At 35.9% G+C, this 23364-nt stretch overlaps 1 protein-coding gene and 1 pseudogene across 9 annotated transcripts in view; both read left to right on the top strand.

The window, feature by feature from the left end:
- The window catches only part of LOC105234706, a 51077-nt pseudogene extending 36369 nt beyond the window's left edge, over positions 1-14708 (top strand).
- Positions 1-23364, top strand: part of KHDRBS2 (KH RNA binding domain containing, signal transduction associated 2) — a 597869-nt gene that overhangs the window by 481155 nt on the left and 93350 nt on the right. For all 9 annotated transcript variants that reach the window (XR_004622082.1, XR_004622080.1, XR_004622081.1 and 6 more), the window contains exon 7: positions 21010-21092. Coding sequence is in view for 6 of the 9 variants with exons in the window: in XM_034648191.1 (XP_034504082.1) it covers positions 21010-21092 (83 nt within the window). In the remaining 3 variants the exon portion in view is untranslated. The remainder of the gene's footprint in view (positions 1-21009; positions 21093-23364) is intronic.

The following is a 23364-nucleotide window of genomic DNA, read 5'->3' as shown; positions in this document are numbered from 1 at the left end:
AAATATTAACTTGTCAGATGTAAAATATCATTTGGGGCTCAAACAGATATTCTTATACCAAATTCTACTATAAATTTGGTATTAAAGTCAAAACTGTAATGAAAATATCTGGAGGAAAAACTTCACATCAAAATGTCCCATCCATGAACTCTGTGGGTAGAAAAACATGGCTATCATTTCAATACCTTACGCAGTCTTCAGAGTTACAGTTTAAGAAACATTTCCTTAAATTCATGCTTGTTACTGACCCTCCTATGCACTCCTTTTTCTTTTCTATTATTTCTTGACTTAGATCCATTCCACAATCACTAAGTAGCTTCCACAGCCGATGCAGCATTTTCTCCCAATAATCAATTACAAAGATTTATCAAAACCATAAGCAAAGTCCTATGTAAGATCCTGCATCAAGTGCGAAGGCTGATGCAAGGAAGTGTAAGACACAGTCCATACCTGAAGGATAGTTAACTTCTATGAGTTCCTAAAATCCTGCCCTTGTGTGGCTCTAAACATAGTCTGGGTTTATAACCCTCGATTCTCCGACTTGTACTCCATTTAGAGAGAGACGAGTTCTGGGAAGTAATCAGAGGCTCACCTGCTCACTTATGGAACATGAGGTCTGCAGCACACATCCGACTCACGCTTGGTGAACTTGAGAAGTTGAAATGCTCTCCTGCCCCACTCATGAATAATGGGACAGGTCCTCAGTGTATTTTTTGCAGCTCCCACCAAAGCCCTGGATCAGGTGTTTCGCTTTAATACAGGTAGCTTCTAGCTTCTCAGCTTGCTGAGAATTCCAGTTAAATTGTTGCCTTTTTACTTCTCCAAATCTGTGTCAGTTACCTATGGCTGCAATAACAAATTACCGCAAATTAAGTGGCTTAAAATAATAAAACTTTATTCTCTCAGAGTTCTAAGAGTCCAGAAGTCCAAAACCAGGTGTTGGCAGGGCCGCATTCCCTTTAGAAACTCTGGAGAGACTCTTAACTTCTTCCAGCTTCCGGTGGCTGTTGGCATTCCCTGGCTTATGACTGCATCACTCCAGCCTCTGTCTTTGTGGTCATATTGTCTTCGTGGTGTGCGTGTGTGTGTGCATGCGTGTGTGTGTGTGTGTGCACGTAATCAACCTCCGCCTTTATTAAGGACACGTGATGGTGTTTAGAGCCCATTCAGATAATACAGAACAATCTCCTCATCTCAAGATCCTTAACTTAATTGCATCTGCAAAATCCTTTTTTCCAAATAAAGTAACATTTACAGATTCCTAGGATTGGGACATGGACATATTTTTGGGAGTCATCAGTCAACCACACCATTTTATAACACGCATTAATTGGAGATGTGGGTAACAGATTTGAAGCTTTTTCTAGACGTCTGGCCAGATCCCCACACTTCCTCCCCCTCCATAGTTTCTTCTCCTTCCGTGTTGTCCTGGGAAAGAAAATACAAATCTCAACACTACACAAATATAAACAAATGATCTGCAATTTGTTTAGCATAACCATTACTGACTAACTCAGTGGAGCGGACTGAATGTAAGTTATAATCTTTTCTCTGCTTAAAGATGTTGATATACTGGGGCGCCTGGGTGGCTCAGTCATTAAGCGTCTGCCTTCGGCTCAGGTCATGATCCCAGGGTCCTGGAATCGAGCCCCACATCGAACTCCCTGCTCAGCGGGAAGCCTGCTTCTCCCTCTTCCTCTCCCCCTGCTTGTGTTCCCTCTCTCGCTGTCTCTCTATCAAATAAATAAATAAAATCTTAAAAAAAAAACAAACAATTTAATCCTTTAAAAAAAAAAAGATGTTGATATACATTCTATTCAACAGTTACTATTACCTGCCCAAATTCCGCCCTTTTCTTTCTGAGAAGTGCTCAGTTTTGAGGGTACCAGACCATTCAAGTCATGACTCCTCACCCCCCAGAAGTAATGATAAGTACAAAGAGAAGCATAGGATCTTCACAGATCACTTAAGTTTGAAAACCAAAGTTGAGAGACAAACTTCCTTCTCTCTGTGGTTAGCTGCTAAATAGCATGATTACAGAGCAGCGAGTGCCTGTGTTCCCCGTAGAGATGCCCGAAAGACAGAGAGATGAGAAATTGAAAGAATAGGAGAGGGAAAGAGAGGGTAGAGAGTAAGGAAGAACGACGCGAATGGTGTGTTCGTTGCGTTCCTTGAGCTGCCTTTCCTTCCAGTCTGTGAAGCTCTACTTGGTTTTCAGACACATACATGGCCATGAATAAAACGGTCATGAATAAAATAGCCAATAAAAGTGAACTAAGAGCTTAAGTATCAGTGAATTCTGCAAGTCTTCTTTTAAGTTACTATTATTACTATAATTGCAGTCCAAAACACATCTGATTCAAACAGGATTATAAATCTGTCTGAGGAAAGCCTGCACTGACTACTTTATTAAAATTTCCACACCCACTGCCCCTGTCCCAAAAACTTGGCTCTGTTTTTTTCCAGATATCTATCTCCATAAAGCATAATATATACTCATTTTAATCACTTTGTTTATTCTTTATCTCCACTGTAAGCCAGCAACTGGAATTTCATCTCAATTTATGGAGAGATTTTTGTTTTATTACTCATGTATCATAATCACTGAAATAGTGCCTGGCACCTTGCAGACACTCAAAATACATTTGTCAAGTGAAGTAATTAGGTTTTCAGTTTGTTAAAGTCTGTAATATTAGAGACAAATATTGGAGAAAGCTAATGGAATGAAAGTTTAAAAAATAATGCAGTTGAGTAACATATCTTTTTGTATTTCAGCTACGACTGTGTTGGACATTTGGCTTATAGAAAAAGCAGACTTAGCACACTGATTTAATGGAAAAAGATTAGGATTTAGAATCAGCTAAAGCTAGGTCAAATCTTTCTGCTATCTACTGATCTGTGAGATCTCCAGCAAATTACTCAAACCCTATGAAACTTACTCTTCTTACCTGCAAAATGGGAAAAGTAATCCTTATCTTGCAGAACAATCTAAGTGCCATCAAAATATTCAATGGGACTCTGAAGAGGGCAATCCGAGGAGCCTTAGCCTACACGCCAGTCCTAGATGTGTGAAGTTTCAGGACCTTCCCACTCTTGCTTGTGGTGTGTGTATTGTGTCTCGTCCACCTCAAATTCATATGTTGAAGCCCTAACACCCAGTACCTTAGAATGTGACTGTATCTGAAGATAGGTGCCTAGAAGAGGTATGAAGTTAAAATGGGATTGTTAGGGTGGGCCCTATCCAATATACTTTTTGTCCTTATGAGAAAAGAGATTGGGACACAGACACCAGGAATGCACACACAGAGGAAAGGCCAAGGTGAGGATGCAACGGGAAGACAGCCATGTGCAAGCCAAGGAGAAAGACTTGAGAAAAAGATAAACCTCTGACACCTTGAACTTGGGCCTCGAGCTTCCAGAACTATAAGAAAACTAATTTCTCTAGAAAACTAATACCAGTCTGTGGTATTTTGTTTTAGGAGCTCTAGCAGACTAGTACAGTTCCCTCAAGCTCTTTTCTGCCAGCAGGCCCTTCCATCAAAGTGTGCCAATTTGGTTAATCCCTAGAACTGAGTTAACAGCTCCTTACTCCTTTTACCAAGTGAAATCCAGCACTATTCAGCATTTAGGTGTTATGTTTACTTAGCAAAAATGTGATGGATTGCATCATGGGCAATTTAGCCTTTTGTTATTTAGCTGATGGTTCTGTTCCCTTTTCTCTGAGCATCTTTCCCATCTTTGTGTCAGATTGTAAAGTTTGGGCTCTTGCAATAGGACATATATATTATCCCTGATGTAGGACTCAATATATAGAAACAACTAGTGGTAGCAGGAGTTAGGAAATTGAGTATAAATTTTGAAAATGCAGGGTTATTCAAGAACTTCAGAAATTGAGTTACAGGTCCTTTAGGTACTTTACTTTTTTTTTTTTTTTGAGATTTTATTTATTTGAGAGAGAGTACCCGCGTGCATGCACAAGCACAAGGAGGGAGGTGGGGAGGGAAGAGGAGAGGGAGAAGCAGACTCCCAACTGAGCAGGGAGGCCTACACAGGGCTCGATCCCAGGACCCGGAGATCATGACCTGAGCCCAAGGCAGACGCTTAATTGACTGAGCCACCCAGGCACCCCTACTTAGTACTTTCCTTTAGAAGCCCTATAAGGTCATAAAATGAGTAAGCATAAAAGTAGTAGCCTCCTAACAATAAATAGAGTAAGCACAGACCCCAAAATATGTCACTCAAAATTCTTTACTGTACTATGACATATTATAAAATTTTATGTCTGTATACTTCTGTTTGCTATGCTAGTAGCAACAATATTACAATTACTATCATAGTTTACCTTGTTTTTACTATAGACATATCATAACACTATTCATATGCAAAGCTATTCAAGATAAAATCAGAAATATGGGAATTTGACCTTGGAAAGAACTAAAACATTGGTCAAATTTGACTATCCTTGCGATGATTTATTGCCTTCTAGTTTTTTTGTTTTTGTTTGTTTGTGTGTGTGGGGTTTTTTTGTTTTTTGTTTTTTGTTTTTTTGCTTGTCTTCTCTTGGTCATAAATGAGAAGAGGGAGGCAGTTACTCCCTGGTAAACAAGGAAAATACAAGAGAGGGAAATAAATAAATTTTAAAAGCTTAGAAAGGAAATATAGAGGCATGGAACCAGAAGATGGATTTGTCTGGGAACACTTGATAGCTTTCCAAAGAAATGGGCCAGAGCTGGTGAGCAGAGAACCCTGGTGGGTTAGCGGGATGAATGGGGATGACGGGCGGTGCCTGTACACAGCCATCACGGTTGTATAAAAAGAATAGTGGAAGTTCAGAGAAGGCCACTATGTACTACGTGGCTAGAGGAGTCTTTTTTTTTTTTTTTTTTTTTTTTTTTTTTTTTTTGGTTATAGGAGAGTCTGTATCAAGGAGATTTAACAGAAATCTAGGCAGTAGACTGGTCTGGCTTATTCCCTTTGTTGTTCTCTATATTTACCAATCTTTGTACAAGTTTCACGACCACCATTCTGCTTCTTTCATTTCTGTTACCATTTACTGGAACAAAGGTAGCCTTTGGTCAGTGGTCTCAGATTTAAGCATAACACAGACTTTTTTTTATTATTATTATTGTTATGTTAGTCACCATACACTCTAACACAGACTTTTAAAAACTGACCTTTCATCTCTTGTGTTGCTTTTCTCAATCCTGACTTCCTTCTCCCTATGTTTTTATCCTCCTTGTGGCAAGAATGTTGTTTCGTTGTTCTTGTTCTTTGAAAAAATGGATACTATCAAAAATAACATGTTTCTGGTGACTTCTACCCATTCCACACAGTAATCTTATTTATTCTTAAAATAACTCTTCACTAACATTATACCATATATTAACTAACTGGAATTTAAATAAAAACATGAAACTACAAAAAAAATAATAAAGTTCGCTTTGAAAAAAAAAACAACTTTTCATTGTCAGTTTCGTGAATGTTGAAAGCCTCTTCAGGCATAAAACCCAGAGGTCATTCTATTAGTTTATAAGGAAACAATAAAGAATATAGCAGAACTGACAACAAAAGAGCTGCTTTAAAATTGTCTTTAAATCATTGAAGATTCAGACATATGGGTCTATTTGTCTCCTCTTTTGTTAATTCCTTAAAATGATTATAAGAAGGGGGGCGCTTGGGTGGATCAGTTGGTTAAGTATCCAACTCTTGATTTTGGCTTAGGTCATGATCTCAGGGTCATTAGATCGAGCCCAGCATCGGGCTCTGCACTCACTGGGGAATCTGGGATTCATTCTCTCTCTTTCTGTCTCTTTCTGCTCCTCCCCCTGCTCACACGCTCTCGCTCACTCTCTCTCTCAAATAAATAAGTAAATAAATAAGTCTTTTAAAAAAATGATTATAAGAAGGATAAGTGTAGAATCAGAAAATGTTTTTCATTTGCCCTAAGTTCATTGTTCTTTGCTATTGTTTGGATATTGAAATTTTCTCGGAACTACCAAAGATTATTATGTCATCAGTGGTATCTTCATTTTAGTTGTGAATGCTCCCAAAAAAGTCAGTTTACTGAACATGCCCTCCAAGTTCTCAGTCCATTTCATTCAATAGAAAGCAAAATCACTCAAAATTAAAAGAGTAAAACCAAGGATAATTTATACAATGAGACACAATAGATGAAAGCAGAGTGGATGGCAGATTCAAAAGAATATATCATTTTTGCTCTCAAAATGAAATCATTTATAAAATCTAAATCCTTTGTTTTTTTTTTTCCTTCTTTGGGTAAGTTTGAACTGAAAAAGAAAGCAGACATTAAAAAATTTCTGGAAGCTGAGTATTTCATATATATTTATTCACTAAGTGCTTCAGTACTAAGTATGGCACCCAGTAAGCACATATGGCCACTTAATTTTAAAATTAAAATTAATTAAAATTAAATAAAATTAAAAATTCAGTTCTTCAGTCACACCAGCCACATTTATGTACTCAACAGTGACATCTGTCTATCACTACCATATTGGACAGCACAGAGCACAGAAAATTTCCATCACCACAGAAAGATCTATTGGAAAGCACTGCACTAGGATACATAAAGTCTCCAAGTATGTAATGCCACAGGAATTTTAACATTAGAAGCCAATGCAGTGTTAAATTTGGAAAGAAATGAATCGCCACAGAGTGAGTGAATAGTTAATAGAATAATATATCAATGTGAATGATCCTTTGATAGAAATTTGAGTTTCTATATGGCAAACTGATATTTTTAGCCTGAATAGCTAACATTTGGGAGTTACAATTTGGGAGTTACAAACACAAGATGTTTAATAAAACAGAATGCTCTCTACCATGGTTTATGAAACTTTTTAGATTTAAGTTTTTGAAGAAATCTCAGGTAAGACATAAAATACGGCTAGTTTGGTTGTGGTGAAGATGGAGGGCCCCTGCCTGCTCAGACAGTCTGGCACGCTGCAGGTTTCCAACATTTCTTAAAAAAAAAAAAGCAAATTCTGACCAGAGTTGGTGAGAGTAGTTTAAAAGGTAGAATGGTAAAGATCAGAACTAAACCTAAGTCAGCAGTGAGACCCCTCCCTACTCAATGTCAAAATAAATATTTTATTATTAACTTAGTTAATGTGAATGTTTACATCTTCTCCATGAAAATAAGCACTGATTTTGAAATAGAAAAAAAAAATCCAGAAAAATAAAATTGGTAAATGCTGTCATGACTAAGAACAAGACCAAGTTTTAGAAGAGAACTCATGTTTTTCACTAGAAGTATCAGATTAAGGATGAAAAGAAAGGCATTGTTATATCTTACTTTATTTCTAACCATAGGAATCTGTAAAGATTAGAAATGCTTTCCCCTTTGGATAATAAAAGATTTTTTATTGTATAGAGTACCATATAACAGAAAAAAATCACCACAAAAATGAAGATTACTTAACTGGCTTATATTAAATCATTATTTCATTTTGATATGCATTTGCCTGATGAATAATTTATTAGAAAGTAATAATTGTATAAAACTAAATACCAAATTTGCTTTATTTATGAATGTAAATGATAGATTCTTAAATTGCTTTTTAATTGAAAAAAATGTTACTAAAGATCAGAGCTCAAATAGTTTTGGGAAAGAAATACTCAAAAATATTAAACAGATACATCATGCCATCATACTCTTGTTCTGCAAGCTATTAAAATCCCTGCTTCCACAACCAAAATCATATCGCCAAGAAGTGTGGCAAGAGTCATTATGGGATGTTAAAATTTTGGATTCTGTTTTGTTTTGTTTTCTGATTTATCCCCTGCCATGCCCAGGTTGAATCAGATCAGGTACAATGACGTTGACAACTTTTCAGGCTTTCGTTTCTTAGAGCCTAAAACAGCAGCAACCTCAAGGCACTATATAGATTATTGGAAGTAAAAAGACATTTAAAAAAGAAACTCTCCCCTTGTGTGGCCAGCCCACTGGATACCTATGATTAGAAATATATTAAGTTATGACAGTGCCCTGCTATTCATCCTTAACCTGTTGGTACTTATGAATGAAAAACAGAAATTGTCTTCTAAAACTTGATCCTATTCTTAGTCATGACAGCATTTACCAATTTTATCTTTTTTTTCTGTTGCGTGAATTAGAAGGCCTTAGAGACTTAACACTGATTTTAAAGCATTTGCTTTGGGTTCTGTTCTGAAGCAGAATTGATGCTTACGATGTGAAGTACATAAAGCATCTATTTAAAATGGATCCATTCGCAAACTAGCATTCTTTAGTACATTACTGTAAACTTTTAGTTTCATTAGTCATAGTCCCGCGTATTAACTAGTTTGAACATACTGCTGCCTGATTTCTAGAGTGTTAGAAGGGATTTCTAAAAATGCGGTGGGGAAACCCTACTGACAAATGAATCTTCTCAAGAAACACGAAAGGGAAAATAACTAAAATATTACAGGATATCCAGTTTAAGTTATACCATTTTGTAGCATTTTGTAAATAGCTACTACTTCCCTCTGTCTTCACCAAGCACCAAGTTTTATTATTTTTTTTTATTAATCTAGGGTTTGTGATGTACTTTGTTTTATTATACAGTTTTTTAACAGAAAATTTAAAAAAACCATGTTCATGAGTAAGAGTTACCTGCTTGGTAGAGATAGTCTTACAGCTCTTTGGGAGCTTTTAATTTCCAAAGAAGTTAGGTCTCAGAAATATGCAATTTCTAACCTTCATGTAGAGTGTACACATGTATGGAAAAGCTGATTAATAGCTACAATCTGCACAGACAATGAAGGTGTTATAGAATACCCTTTATTAGGGACTTATACACTAATTTCCATAGAAAACTTTCTGAAAATTCAAGTTTTGCCTCTTTGCAGAGCTAGACTGTTAGGTGCGGTGAATGCCCACCGATTATGTGGCCCTTATGTTGTAGGATGGTTTTGAACAGATAATGACTTCCCACAGCCAGTGACTGAACTGACCTACTGCGTCCGTAACAAAAGCTACACATTGGGGGGTATCCATAGCCACGCTGTTCCCAACCAACCAGCAATCTGTAACAGGCAGCCCTTCTTTCAGTGGGAAAAGGAAATGAACGTTACTATTAAAATCCTTTCTGTATTGTAAGAAACTCATCTATATAGCACCAAACAGGATGCATGATAAAAAGTAGGGAGATAGTCACATAAAAATAAAACTTTTAAGAAAAGAAACATGAGAAAGCATAAATAATCCATAATTTAGGAGATACTTATCATAAGCATTGATCATTATATCCTATGGGAACACTGACTATTAAAACACTGGCATTCTGTGTTGAGTTTTTGTTTTAATAATATTTTATGATATGTTGTTTTAATTTGCATTATTACCAGGAAGTGTTATTGTAATAACAAAAGATCACATATGAAGTGGATTTTATGCATTTTATGATTTAACTCATTAAGTTAGAAAAGGAACATGTGTTTATAAGAATTGACCACACTTCATAAAGAAAGTTAAATGTCAAGTTCCTATCTGACTCTTAATTATATTGACACCATTAAAGGGCAGCATTTGCAAATTGCTTCTGTGCCTAGTATTCTAGTGTTTGATGACAAATTTATGATCTTGACCCTCATAATTAAATTACATAATTCTAGAACATTTAATGGTTCTTGATTGCATGCTTGTCTTTATTTTCTTTTTCTCTTGGTTGTGTTAGAAAATTCCATGTTATTTCCTTTTATTTTCTTTTAATACCCACTGACCTTTTGTAGAAAATAAAACCTGAAATGAGAATAATGACCAAATGCTAAATCTGTCACCAGTGCTTGTTAAATTTAAAAGTCTTCAAAGTAAGTATAGGTATATAATAGAGTGAAGATGACATTTCATATCATTTAAATTTCCAAATGATTTTCTTCTGGAAGCCACAATAATTTACTAGCATCATAAGACACTGTTGCTTATCTTTAGTTGATAAAAACATGTTATTATAGTTTCTAATATTGGTATTAGATTGAACTATAGAAAATTGCCAATATTTGACATTTTGACCTGCAAACATGGCAATTTCATATGATCCAATTCAGCTTTTTAAATAGGTAAATTCATTACAACAAATTGTCAGTAACATAATTTAATATTTTGGAAACACATGTATGTGTGTCTAAACTGTGCTCAGAAATGTTCTAAACTATTGTGAGTAATAATTCCCTTTTTGAGTTACAAGAAATCTTCAAAAACTCCATAAATGAGCACTGATTAGAAAACCTCTATATATCGAGGAAATTTAATATATAATCTATTTATGTTTCCATTTTTGTCAAATTGTTTTGGTTTGGTGTCTGTGAGGTGGTAATGGGCACACAGGGAGGGACAGCCAGAGACTCTCACAGGTACAGGTCAATGTTAAGAAAATACATTGGCATGGGGACTTTTACTCAGGCTTTTCAAGAAATAACATCTTTTTTATGAATTCAAGACTGACTTTCTTTTTAGTGTAGATTCTTCTTGTAGGAAACATTATTCTATTTATTATAGTGGATGCTTATACCTCCCATTTCCTAGTGAGATAAAGACCCATTAAAGAGGGGAGTGGGACTTCTAACACTGTGTTCACATAGAGCTGGTGCAGCCCAAGCTTCTCATCTCAGTAGACAGTCTGAACAATGGTTGTTATTTTAACTGTCATCTATCTGCTGATGACTTCCAGAGCTCTGTTTGTAGCCCAGGCTATCTGCGCCTCAAACCCCTATGTCCAGTTGCCTCAAACTAACTCTCCGTGACATCGCGGTCATCTCCTGCTTTTCTAACTGCCTACAAGGAGAACATTTAATCGTCTTTGGAAGAAAATACCATCAGCCAAAGCTTTCACACATTTCCATACACAACATTGAGGAGAGTTTGCTGAAAAATTACTAGGCACATTAGAATCAATATCAATTCAACAAAAACCAGGAGGAGAAAATAAAGGCACTGATGATTCAGATGTTGGAGTTATCATCCAGGGGTTTTACAGTAACTATGATTAACGTATTCAAGAAAGTAGACGGGAAAAATGGAGCCTCGTCCCAAAAGACTTGGAGTTTTTAAGAATCAAAGAAAGTTACAAAATGTAGATTGTCATTCAACTGACTGAAACCTTTCCATGGCTTCCTTGCCTATAGGATACAGATAAACTTCTTACCATGTCATAAGAAGCACTTCAAACCCTCTTCCTCCTATCTGTTTCCTTCTACCATTTCATAGACATTTTGTGCTGTAGTTACATTCAGCTGCTAACAGTTCACTAAACACAGGACTTTCTTTGATGTTGCTGGGCACTCACACCTGATATTCTTGAAAAGTGGAATGCTCTCATACTACCTGCTGGTCCATCAGAAATATATATTTATCCACAAATAACCACCTCAAATAAGACCTTTCCTAAGATATTCTTGCATTCCTTCCAAGGCATTTCCATAGCACTCTATTACATACTCCATTAAATGCTTCCCATTGGTATTTCAATTTTTTAGACATCTATTGGTCTCCTGTATGTCGTAGGCCAAGAGCAGTGGTGTGCTACAACTGACTTGTGCTGCCTCACAAGACCCCTTGTAGAATGTTCAGGAATTTTGTGAATAGGTTGTTAAACCCACCTATTATTAAAAAATTAAATAAACTTAAAATTAAATAAATGATATGAAAGACAGAGATAGTTAATATTTTCAAGTTCATCATTATCTGATTATTTTATTATAATCTGTGCTCTAGGTTATTTATGTCTATTGCTTTTGTATGGTGGAAATAATATATAATGGTGTGCTACTATTTCTCTCTTCCCAAATTTGTTTCATGTTGTAGGCTTGAAATCAGTCATGGTAAGAGTATTTACACCACAGATACCAGCAAATGCTAAAAGCTAGGACTTGATCTTTTGTTATGATTATGTAGATTTAAGAAAACTATGGAGAAAATATTAATAATGCAGTTTTAACTTAAAATTGTGGTATGATAGCCTTTACAGTGTGAACAGAACACAAAATTGAGGAAATGTTTTCCTAGTATGTGAAAGCCATTGTCCAGTTCAGAACAAAGTTGCTCACGTAACTGATGAATAAAGTTGACATACATATTTGAGGTTTTCCTTTCATTTTAGTTGCCAACATAAATGAAAATTTCAAATGACATTCATGTCAGATTTATAATGTTCATCAATACAAGGGTGTCTTATTTGCTGAATAAGATAGTAATCCCTGAGACGTCATTCCATTGTCTTCCTGCTTCCATCCTTTCTGTTGAAAAATTCTGCTTTGTCTCTTCTTGTTCACTTTGAAGATAATGTACCAGTTTTTCCTGGATCCTTTAAATTTTGAATTTCAGCAGTTTTATTAGGATATTCCTGGGTGTATTTTCTTCGTATTTATGCTAATTAAAATTCATAGAGTGTCTTGAAAAAAAAAGATGATAGTCATATTTTATCTGTTTTGTGATTTATTGTGGTATCATTGCAAAATCAGAATTTTAAAAACAGATTCTACAAGAGATAGCAAGTCATACTGAAGATGTAGGTGTATAAAACAAATTATTTTATCTGTAAGTTGTGTGTTATAAATTTTATTTTAATAGAAACTAAATATACAATTTTAAGTATAAATTAAATTTATATATAAATTTGATTTTTATTTGTAAATTGTGTGCTTATGTCAGTAAAATTTATAGTGAAACTATGTATACACACACACACACACATCACACACATACACACATGCATACACTTTTTTTGAAGAGGCATTTGTTAAACATTTATCAGAACACACAGGCTGAGAACCTCTCAAAGACGGGAATTAGGTCTTGTTCTTCTTTTGTCTCTATTGCCTGGATAATAAATTAGTGGTTAATATACAGTCCGGTGAATTACTATTATTTTAAGCCTATATATAGAGAGAACCAATATTATTTAGATTTGAAACCCAAAATTGGTGCAGAAATCATAGTTCAAGATGGAGTGCTTAACTCAAACTGAAAAATTAGTAGGCATTTTAAGGCAGAGAAATATATTTTCCAAAGCTGATTTCGAAAGGGCTGGCTTTGTATAACTATGGGTTCATAGTAATACACATCTATCCTGTATGCTGCCTTGCCCAGTACTCACAAAGTGCATGTATGAGGTGACCTATAATTCATAGGGAACTACAAAGAAATCATCCTCTTCTTTCACACTGCTCAGGCCTTCACATCAGGCTACCCTTCACATTGTAACTTCAGCAAATTGTAGAGGACCCGGAAAATAGCAAAGATTGCATTTCTTAAGGATCTTGTAAGGATCTTTTATTTGGTTCAAAGAATAGAAAACTAAAGAATTTATAATTTCACAAAGATGAAGGAATTCAAGATAGAAGAGATGTACTTTGTGACCATGTTCCCGAAAACAATGAATCTTTTTTCCTTGGGCATTTTGGTTTTTCATGAGAGATGCCAAATCATCTGTCTTCAACTGGGAGAAAATAACATTAAAACTTTTAATTGCAGAAGGTGTTTTTCCCTTTCACTGGGACATCAGATACAGAAAATTCTTCTCTGAGACCCTGATAACTTAAGTATCATCTAAAATAGTCTTGGACCGGAGGCCGTGGCTCGGCAGGAGGGGTTCAGGCTTGGGGACCAGCCGCTGCCATAATCCCGCTAGAGGTGAACAACAGCGTCATCGAGGAGACGCTCGCACTCAAGTTCAAACACTTGGCCACTGGTAACAAACAAGAAGCAGCAGAAGTAACATTTGCAGATTTCGATGGAGTCCTCTATCATATGAAATCCCAATGGAGACAAAACAAAAGTGACACTCAGTATTTCTTTGAAATTCTACAAGGAACTTCAGGCATGTGGTGCTGATGAGTTATTAAACAGGGCACACAGGAGTTTCTTGGTCAATCCTGAATCAGGACACAGTGTCTCTTTCCTCTTTGCCCTTGAAAATCTGCCGGCATCCCAAAATTCCCATTGTGCATCAGGCTGGCATGTTGACATGAAATTGTTTTGCCTCTGTCTTTGAAAAATACTCCCAATTGCAAGAAAAGGGCAAGGAAAGAGAGAACGGGGCAGTTATCCATTAGAGGGATGATGAGACCATGTCTGTTGGGTCTAAGAGGACAGAGCCACAGTAATCTTCAGCACAGTGTTTAAGGGTGACGACGCCGTGGTCTTTGGAAAAATGTTCACGCAGGAGTTCAAAGAAGGACACAGAGCCAGCCGCGCAGCCCCACAGGTCCCCTGTAGCCACCGGAAACCTCCTCCGGAGCTGAAAGACACGGATGCCGCAGCGGGCGGCAACACTGGCTCTATGACCTTCGTGCTATTCCCTCGCCACACCAATGCCAGTGCTTGAGATAACACCACGGACCTGACCCACACGTTCCGGGACCGCCTGAACGAGCACATTGAGTGCTCTAAGGCCTAGATGCACACACGATGGGGGCAAAAACAGCGACTTCCTCAAGGTGCTGAATGGTGCACGCCCAGATGCCGAGAAAAGAAGACAATCACAGGGAAGACCGTGTTCACACTGCTCAATCTTGGGAGCAGGAGGAGGAGGCAGCTGGCAGCTGACAGCTGGAACACTTGCTACTGGATAATCCGAGCTTTTCATGTTGTGCGGCTTCAGGTTTTTAAGGGGTTCTCCATTTTGGTTCCATTTTGTACATGTTTGGAAAATAACCTGCAGGAACGAGCTGTGCTGGCAAGGACTTCATAGTTCTCAAGAATTAAAAAAAGAAAAACTTAACTTGATTAATTTAATTCCTTTTCTTGATCTTCCCTCCCTCCCCTTGCCTTCTTTCCCTTTTCCGAGCTGTTTCCCTTTGCAGTACATTACTGGTAAGGAGTTGCAGGATAAAGCAATCTTAACTTGTTTTCTCCTAGGTATTTGAGTTCAAAACTATCTAAGAATATGGCCGGGGTCATTAATAAAGAAAATCTTTCTCTCTTAAAAAAAAAAAGTCATAATTTTTAGTACAAATATGTGAATAGGCTGAGACATAAGATAGTAATCTCTTCAGGGGCACCAGGCTGGCTCAATCAGAAGAACATGTGACTCTTGATCTTGGGGTGGTGAGTTTGAGCCCCACCTTAGGGCATAGAGATTACTTTAAAAAGAAAAAGTAATTTCTTCAAAGGAAACAACAGAAACAATGAAGCAAAAGTGGGAAAAATATGTTTTGATTTCTTAGTTGAATATTCATATTTAAGTTGAATCTCTTGCAGATACCGACTGGCTTTTTAGGGAGCACGTCTATTTTACTGATTTATCTTAGAACATTACCAGCATGATTCATAATTATACTTGTGCCAAGAAAGCCACATAAATACTTATATCAAGTGTTAGAAAACAAAAATAAATTATGTATAAGGATCCACATTTACTTTCTCTTTTATAGTAAGGACAATTATTTGGGGACCACTGCACTATATACCTTATGAAGGAAATTGTGCATTGCCAGGAAAGATTTCTATATGTTTTATGGATTTTCTGTGTAAGACTTAAAAAAAAAAAGTAAACATGTAAGTGAGGAGGGAAAATGTCATAATCTTCCACAGCTAAATGGTAAAACTATTCTTCATAGAGATAATATTACTGTATAATCACCATTTGAAATATTTCTCTTTTAGTGGTGATTGATTTGAGTCAATCCATATCTACTCTGGATGAAAATACTCTCCTAATTTAACAATTCGATACATATTTATTGAGAAAATACTCCATGGAATAAACTATGCTAAACACCATAAGGCATCAAAAAAAAGGTGATTAACTATGATATAGTCCATGCTTTTCAAGAGCTTCAATCTAAAAAGAGAGAAAATTAATAAAAAAAAAATACAGTACATGTTTAGTACTGTTCTAAGTACTGGTGAGATAAAAACAACAGGCTACTAGAATTCAGAGGACAAGGGGTTACCATAAGCTTGAAAGAAGCAGGAAAACTTTCCTGAATATTGTATAATATAAAATAACCTTTAGCTATCAGTAGGATTCCAACAGATAGAAACAGGGAAAACATAGGAAATTTAGGGGGTCAAAGTTCCGAAGATATGTACCTGCCCCCCCCACCGGCTCTTCTAGCATGGGACACAAACAAAAACAAAATAAAACAAAACAAAACTTGCTTGCTTTCTGTTGGAAGCTAGAGCTCTTGAGTCCTGAGTAACAACTGAGGGTTAATGAAGCCATATTTTTAGAATTTTGGTGGAGAACAATAGCATGGATGCTAGAAAAGATGCGTGCAGCCCCTAAGACTCCTGTGGCAAATACAATTAATGCCCTAGTTACTGACCCAGTGATCTCCAAGAGAGAGAGCTAAACTGCCTGGCCTGTTCAGCTATGGGAAATTCCAGCTGTGATGTTAACTGTTGTTCCACCAGAGGGGAGATGAAGCCTTGAGTTGAGAATACAAATGTCTAAATTTCACCTGAGAGCACAGGAGCAATAGGTAGAACATTTAGTGGACACTCCACACTGTGCACACTCCAACAGTTGTTAATGTGCGTGTATATTCATGCATGTGTGTTGGGGGATATAGGTGTGTAAATAAAGTTATATATCTTATAGGATGGTTGGAAGATTGATTTTTTTAGAATTCTCCCATTAAGTAAAACAAAAAGAATAAGAGATATCACGTAAGACACAAAGATAAAATTAATGCAGCAATGCAGAAGATCCAATATATCACTAGTAAGAGTACTAGAAAAAGAGAAGAGAAATACAATGCCATTTGCCAGAACTGGAGAACACAAGTTCCCACAATTGAAAGAGCTCCCTGAGTACCCAGCATACTGAATGAAAAGACACACACACACACACACACACAGATGCACAGCACTATAAAATTTCAGAACACCAAAGGTAAAATTTGTAAAAGCATCCGGAAAGGAAAGAAAAAAGGTGAAATGAAAATAAAACTAGGTCACATACAAGTAGCAGGAATTCTCAGCACCAATACGTAGTGATGAAAACACTGAATCAAAGCTCTCAAAAATTATGATTGAAAATCATTTTTCAGCCTAAAGTTCTACACTCAGTTAATCAATCCAGTGTGGGATTAGAATTTAAAAATTTGCAATCAGATAAATGTTCAATGCAATATCACAGATGCAGTATTCTTTCAAAAAAATTGAAGCAAAATGTAATTATGAGAATAATCAAACAAATTCAGAATATGGGACAGTCTATGAAACAACTGGGTCTAGATTACCCAAAAAGGCAGAGTTATGGAAAGCAATAAAAGGCTGGAGGACTTTGATAGGCATTTCATTAAATGTGTAGATTGCTTTGGATAATATAGACATTTTAACATCATTTGTTCTTCAATCCATAAGCATGGAACATCTTTCCATTTCTTTGTGTCATCTTCAATTTCTTTCATCAGTGTTTTATACTTTTCAGAATACAGGTCTTTCACCTCTTTGGTTAGGTTTATTCATAGGTATCTTATTGTGTTTGGTGTAACTGTATGGGATTGATTCCTTAATTTCTCTTTCTGCTGCTTCATTATTGGTGTATAGAAATGCAATAGATTTCTGTATATAAAGAATTTAGAAAGCTCAACACCTCAACACCAAATAATCCAGTTTAAAAATGGACAGAAGACATGAACAGACATTTTTCCAAAGAAGACATCCAGATGGCTAACAGATAAAAAAATACTGAACATCACTCATCGTCAGGGAAATACAAATCAAAACCCAATGAGATATCACCTTATGCCTGTCAGAATGGCTAAAATTCACAACACAAGAAACAACAGGTATTGATGAGGATGTAGAGAATGGGGAACCCTCTTTCTGTTGCACTGTTGGTGAGACTACAAACTGGTGCAGCCACTCTGGAGAACAGTATGGAGGTTCCTCGAAAAGTTAAAAATAGATCTACGCTATGACCCAGCAATTGCACTACCAAGTATTTACCCAAAGAATACAAAAATACTGATTTGAAGGGATACATACACCCCGATGTTTATGGCAGCATTATCTACACTAGCCAAATTGTGGAAACAGCCAAGTACCCATTGACTGATGAATAAAGAGATGGAGTGTGTGTGTGTGTGTGTGTGTGTGTGTGTGTGTGTGATGGAATATTACTCAGCCATAAAAATGAATGAAATCCTGCCATTTACAATGACATGGATAGAGCTAGAAAGTATTATGCTAAATGAAATAAGTCAGAGAAAGACAAATACCAAATGATTTCACTCATGTGGAATTTAAGAAACAAAACAAATAAGCAAAGGGAAAAAAAAAAAGAGGGAGGCAAACCAAGGAAACATAGTGTTAACTATAGAGAACAAAGTGATAGCTACCAGAGCAGTGGGTGTGTGGGGGCAGGTGGGTAAAACAGGTGATGGGGATTAAGGACTGCACTTGCTGTGATGAGCACTGGGTGTTGTGTGGAAGTGTTGATTCACCCTATTGTACACCTGAAACTAATATTACACTGTATGTTAACTATACTTTTTTAAGAGACAGAGTACATGAGTGGAGGGAGAACAGGGAGGGGAGAGAGAGAGAGAGTCCTAAGTAGGCTCCACGCCCAGCATGAGCCCAACACAGGGGGATAGTTACAAACAAATAATTAAAAATATATAGGAAACCAAGAAAATAATAAAGCGAATGAGCAATTATTAACTTTAGGAGAAACAAAAAGTATATGAGAATAAAAAAAGAATTGTATTAATCTATTCGGATCCTTAGTGAATAATATTTATTATTGAATGATAGTGTAGATATTGACTAACAAAAGCAATGATGAAACTATATTAAGGTGTAGGGGAAAATGTAGGGAAGAGTCTATAACAAAACTAAATCCTTAATAACCTGAATAGCAAGTCAATAAAAAATAATCAAAATTCATAAATCAGCAACATTAATTTAACCATATTACTTAATAACACAAAAATTAATACTGGAATAATAGATGAAAAGGCTTAGAGAGCACTGAGGGTTAGAGAGTGACAAGGAAAGGAAGTGCTGTTTTTTGTGCATAAATCCTTTGGCACTATTTTAAAATAATCTATAATCTATTTAACTATGTTAAAATTAACTTTAGAATATTTAATTTTTTAATTCCAATAATTTTTAATTCCATAGGAATTGAATTAGAATATTCAAAGATCAAATGGAGAAACAATCCCATAATGCAGANTTAACTATGTTAAAATTAACTTTAGAATATTTAATTTTTTAATTCCATTAATTTTTAATTCCATAGGAATTGAATTAGAATATTCAAAGATCAAATGGAGAAACAATCCCATAATGCAGAGCAAAAATATGATGAAGTGAAAACCATAAGTGGAAGAACAGAAGAAATTAAAGTTAGACTCAGTAAACCTCATATATAAATAATAGCATTATATAAATAGTAAACCAGATGGAGAAGTCATAAATAATATTTGAAAAACGTTCTTGGGGGGTGCCTGGGTGGCTCAGTCGTTAAGTGTCTGTCTTCGGCTCAGGGCGTGATCCCAGCGTTCTGGGATTGAGCCCCACATCAGGCTCCTCCACTGGGAGCCTGCTTCTCCCTCTCCCACTCCCCCTGCTTGTGTTCCCTCTCTCGCGACTCTCTCTCTCTCTGTCAAATAAATAAATAAAATCTTTAAAATAAAATACAAAAATAAAAACATTCTTAGGTTGATGAAAAATATTAGTTTTCAGATTAAATGGGCTCAAAGATCTTAGTCAAGACTGATGTGGAAACTTTCATATCTGCGTATTTTTTTGTTTAAATTTTTTAACACAATAGAGAGATCTATAAGCCTCCAGACTGAAATGAAATTATGAATTGGTGGGATGGGATGGAAATGCATTCCAGAGAAAGAGACGCACCAGCAAAGGCCCAGAGACAGAAAAACTAAAGGTTTTTCAGAAGTGTGGAGTAGTTGAGGTGGATGGCTCGGGTTCAGAGTACCGTCAGGGGCCACAAAGGGAAATAGAGGTAAATTTCTCACACAGGGATTGATAACTGGATTGTACAACTGCTAGCTTGCTTTCACAAGTCTGCAATGACAAATCTGCATTAGCTTTGGTGGTGTTAATTGAGTTAATCAAACTCACCACCAGCGTCATCTTATTTATGAGATTTAAAAACTGTAGAATGCACAACAAAATAAAGGCTCTTTATGTGGTTTCTGTCTTTTTTTCTCTTCCCTTCCTTCCTGCCTCCTATCCTCCCCCAATCCTTCCCTCCGTCCCTTCCTTCCCTCCCTTCTCACCTTACCTTCCTTCCTGCACTCATTTTCTTTCTTCTTTCCCTTCTCTTCTTTCNGCTCTTTATGTGGTTTGTCTTTTTTTCTCTTCCCTTCCTTCCTGCCTCCTATCCTCCCCCAATCCTTCCCTCCGTCCCTTCCTTCCCTCCCTTCTCACCTTACCTTCCTTCCTGCACTCATTTTCTTTCTTCTTTCCCTTCTCTTCTTTCTCCTTCCTCTTTTGTTTTGCAATGATGACTATATCTTTTTTACTGAAAGTTGACCACAATTTAAGGATCCTAAATTTTGTAGTTTCAATCATAATTATGATTATTATCAGGGGAAGAAAAAAGAAAACCCAGTGGGCCTGTAACCAATATGTTACCACCACCATGATGTTAGCACACTATCTAACCATAATATTTTCAAANGAAAACCCAGTGGGCCTGTAACCAATATGTTACCACCACCATGATGTTAGCACACTATCTAACCATAATATTTTCAAAAGAAAATTTATTTTTAACTTCTTACATAGTCTTCATTAGTATTGATCAAAATTCCAGAGAAATTCTAGAGTAGCTATTGCTACTTTAATGATATGCTGAGTTTAATTATTAAACATTAATATCTGGCCCATGAAATATTAGTCAAGGTTATAAAGGAATTATTAGTCTAGTAAAATCTGATGCAGAGTAACTAACCAAACACAAAAACTAACTTAAGGTCACATCATATAAAATCTCATTAAGCCAAACTAGATCTAAGTTAATCAGTTTGATTGCTAATAGGTCTTTCTACCATTTTCTGCCTCAGGGGTATGATGATGGCTACGGGGGTGAATATGATGACCAGACCTATGAGACTTACGATAACAGCTATGCCACCCAAACGCAAAGGTAAGGCGTTTGCTGTCTAAAGCATCCTTCTCAGGATTATTTCTAATCCTGCTATTTTTTTCTCTTGTATCTGACTTCCAGTTCTATTATGTGAGAGTTTCTCCATTGTCTTTCTGAATTATTAAGTTGTTTACTAGACTGAGAGGTAACAGAGAATAATCTTGCAATTGTTAATAACAGCGGTGTGTTATTTTAAGACTAGATGATTATCATAACCAATGAACTCATTAAGTAAGCGTGTATTTAACAAAATACTATTACTTCTGGAGATTATTTTAGTAAATTCATAATTAACACAACAATGAAACACAAGGCACTTGTTCAATGAAGCTTTTTTCCCTAAAATGTAATTTTTATTTGTAGAACAAAAGACATATGAATGTCATTAGTGCTCCTTCTGAAAAGGAAAATTTGTAGAACATTCTATGGAATGAATAATTCCCTTCCTTTCTTGATGGATCTCTAAATGATCATTGACTATATTGCTTAGATCACATTTTGAGATATCAATGAATTTTTACTTTCTTAAAGTCAAATTTTTTTAGGTAGTACTTATGTATAGTAAATTTTGCCCGTTTAAGGTACAGAGTTTGTATGAGTTTGACAAATGCAAACTATCATGTGACCACCATCAAAATTAAGTTATAGTGCAATTTAGTCAATCCGAAATGTTTCCTTATGGCCCGATATAGACAATTTTTCTCCTTCCCAGACCTTGGAAACTACAATCAGTTTTTTGCCATTAAAATTTTGACTTTTCTAGAATGTCATATAAGAAGAAGTGATATGATATGCAGTCTTTTGAGTCTGGCTTCTTTACAATCATGATGTATTTGATATTTATTCATTCATGTTGTTATGTGTACCAATGTTTTCTTCCTTTTTATTACTATGTAGTGTTTCATTGTAAGGATGTACCATAGTTACTTCATTCACCAGTTGAAGGACAAATAGGTTGTTTCTGGGTTTTTTTGCAATTATGAATAAAATTGGCATTAAACAAATGCATTCTTAGGAAAAATGATCTCCCAAATATTTTTTCTGAAAAAAAAGTTACAATTTTCATGGGAAAGTAGGAGGAGTCTGTATGATAGTTATGTGATTCTCCCCTATATGTGATTGACAGAAACCAACAGAACTAATTGTCACAAAATCATTACAGCTTTGACCATTTATTGACCAACTTTTTGGGACCCAAAGAGGTCTGGATGCTTCATTAAGTAATATCTGGAGGAGGGGAGGTGACAAAGAAAGAAACAACTTTAAGGTCATTATGGAGTGGAGGAAATCTACATGTAGTACATACGTGTGCATTTTGAATGGCCAGGACAGCCTAGTGAAAGGAGTGAAGGGTAATTCTACTTAGAGAGAATACAGTAGGCAATTAGGAAAAAGATGAGTGTGAACTGATACCTTTAAGGCTAAGCATAACATATCATTAGGAAAATGACCATCTTCAACTTTGAATAACTGGTTGATTTTAGTATGTTAAATAGAAAAGCCATCATGAGCAAAGAGTTTATACTGTGGGTGATATATTGATAGTCTCAGTTACATATTGACGCAGCACAATTATTTAGGATGGGGGAAAGTTTTGCATCATGTCACAGACACTGAATAGAGTATTGTATGTAAACTGGCTACATACTTAAAGCATCTGCTAATATTTTCAATCAAATTGTAAGTTCATTATTGTTTATTAGTGCATAAAAATGGTGATAATAAATTACTATAGCTTGTTTCAGAAACTATTTGGTAGAAAAAACAATTACCACGCACTAAAAACACAACTAAAATAGAGCAAAACAATTTCTTGGATTTAGCTCTATAGAGCTATATTCAACTGATAGAAATTTTGGAAAAATTTTCTGAAAGTGAGGGACTTTCTGCATCTTTCTTCTAGTAAGACCTTAATAGGCTTAGCTGACTTTAAGAGACAAGGAAGAAGAAAAAATGGGAAATTAGGATAATTTATTTTTTAATATTTCAAAAGTGAATATTAGAATAATTGAACATAATTATGCATAAAAAGTAATAGAATAATCTCAGAAAAAATTGTCTTGTTTAATGAAGCATAATTTATATATAAAAAGATACTTTCTATGCACTTCGGCTACCTTCTCTTTCTCCTTTCCTATCTATTCCATTCTCTATGGTTAAATTCATCCCATCCTCCTAGGCCCAGCTCGAAGCCAACTCTTCCAAAAAGTTTTTCCTTAATCCTTTATTTGGGAATAATCTGTTTTTGCTCTGAATTTCATTAGCGCCACAT

This window comes from Ailuropoda melanoleuca, chromosome 19, assembly GCF_002007445.2.
Source record: "Ailuropoda melanoleuca isolate Jingjing chromosome 19, ASM200744v2, whole genome shotgun sequence".
Lineage (NCBI taxonomy): Eukaryota > Metazoa > Chordata > Mammalia > Carnivora > Ursidae > Ailuropoda > Ailuropoda melanoleuca.
Note: the sequence above shows the minus strand (reverse complement) of the source record. Positions and strands in the feature narration are given on the sequence as shown.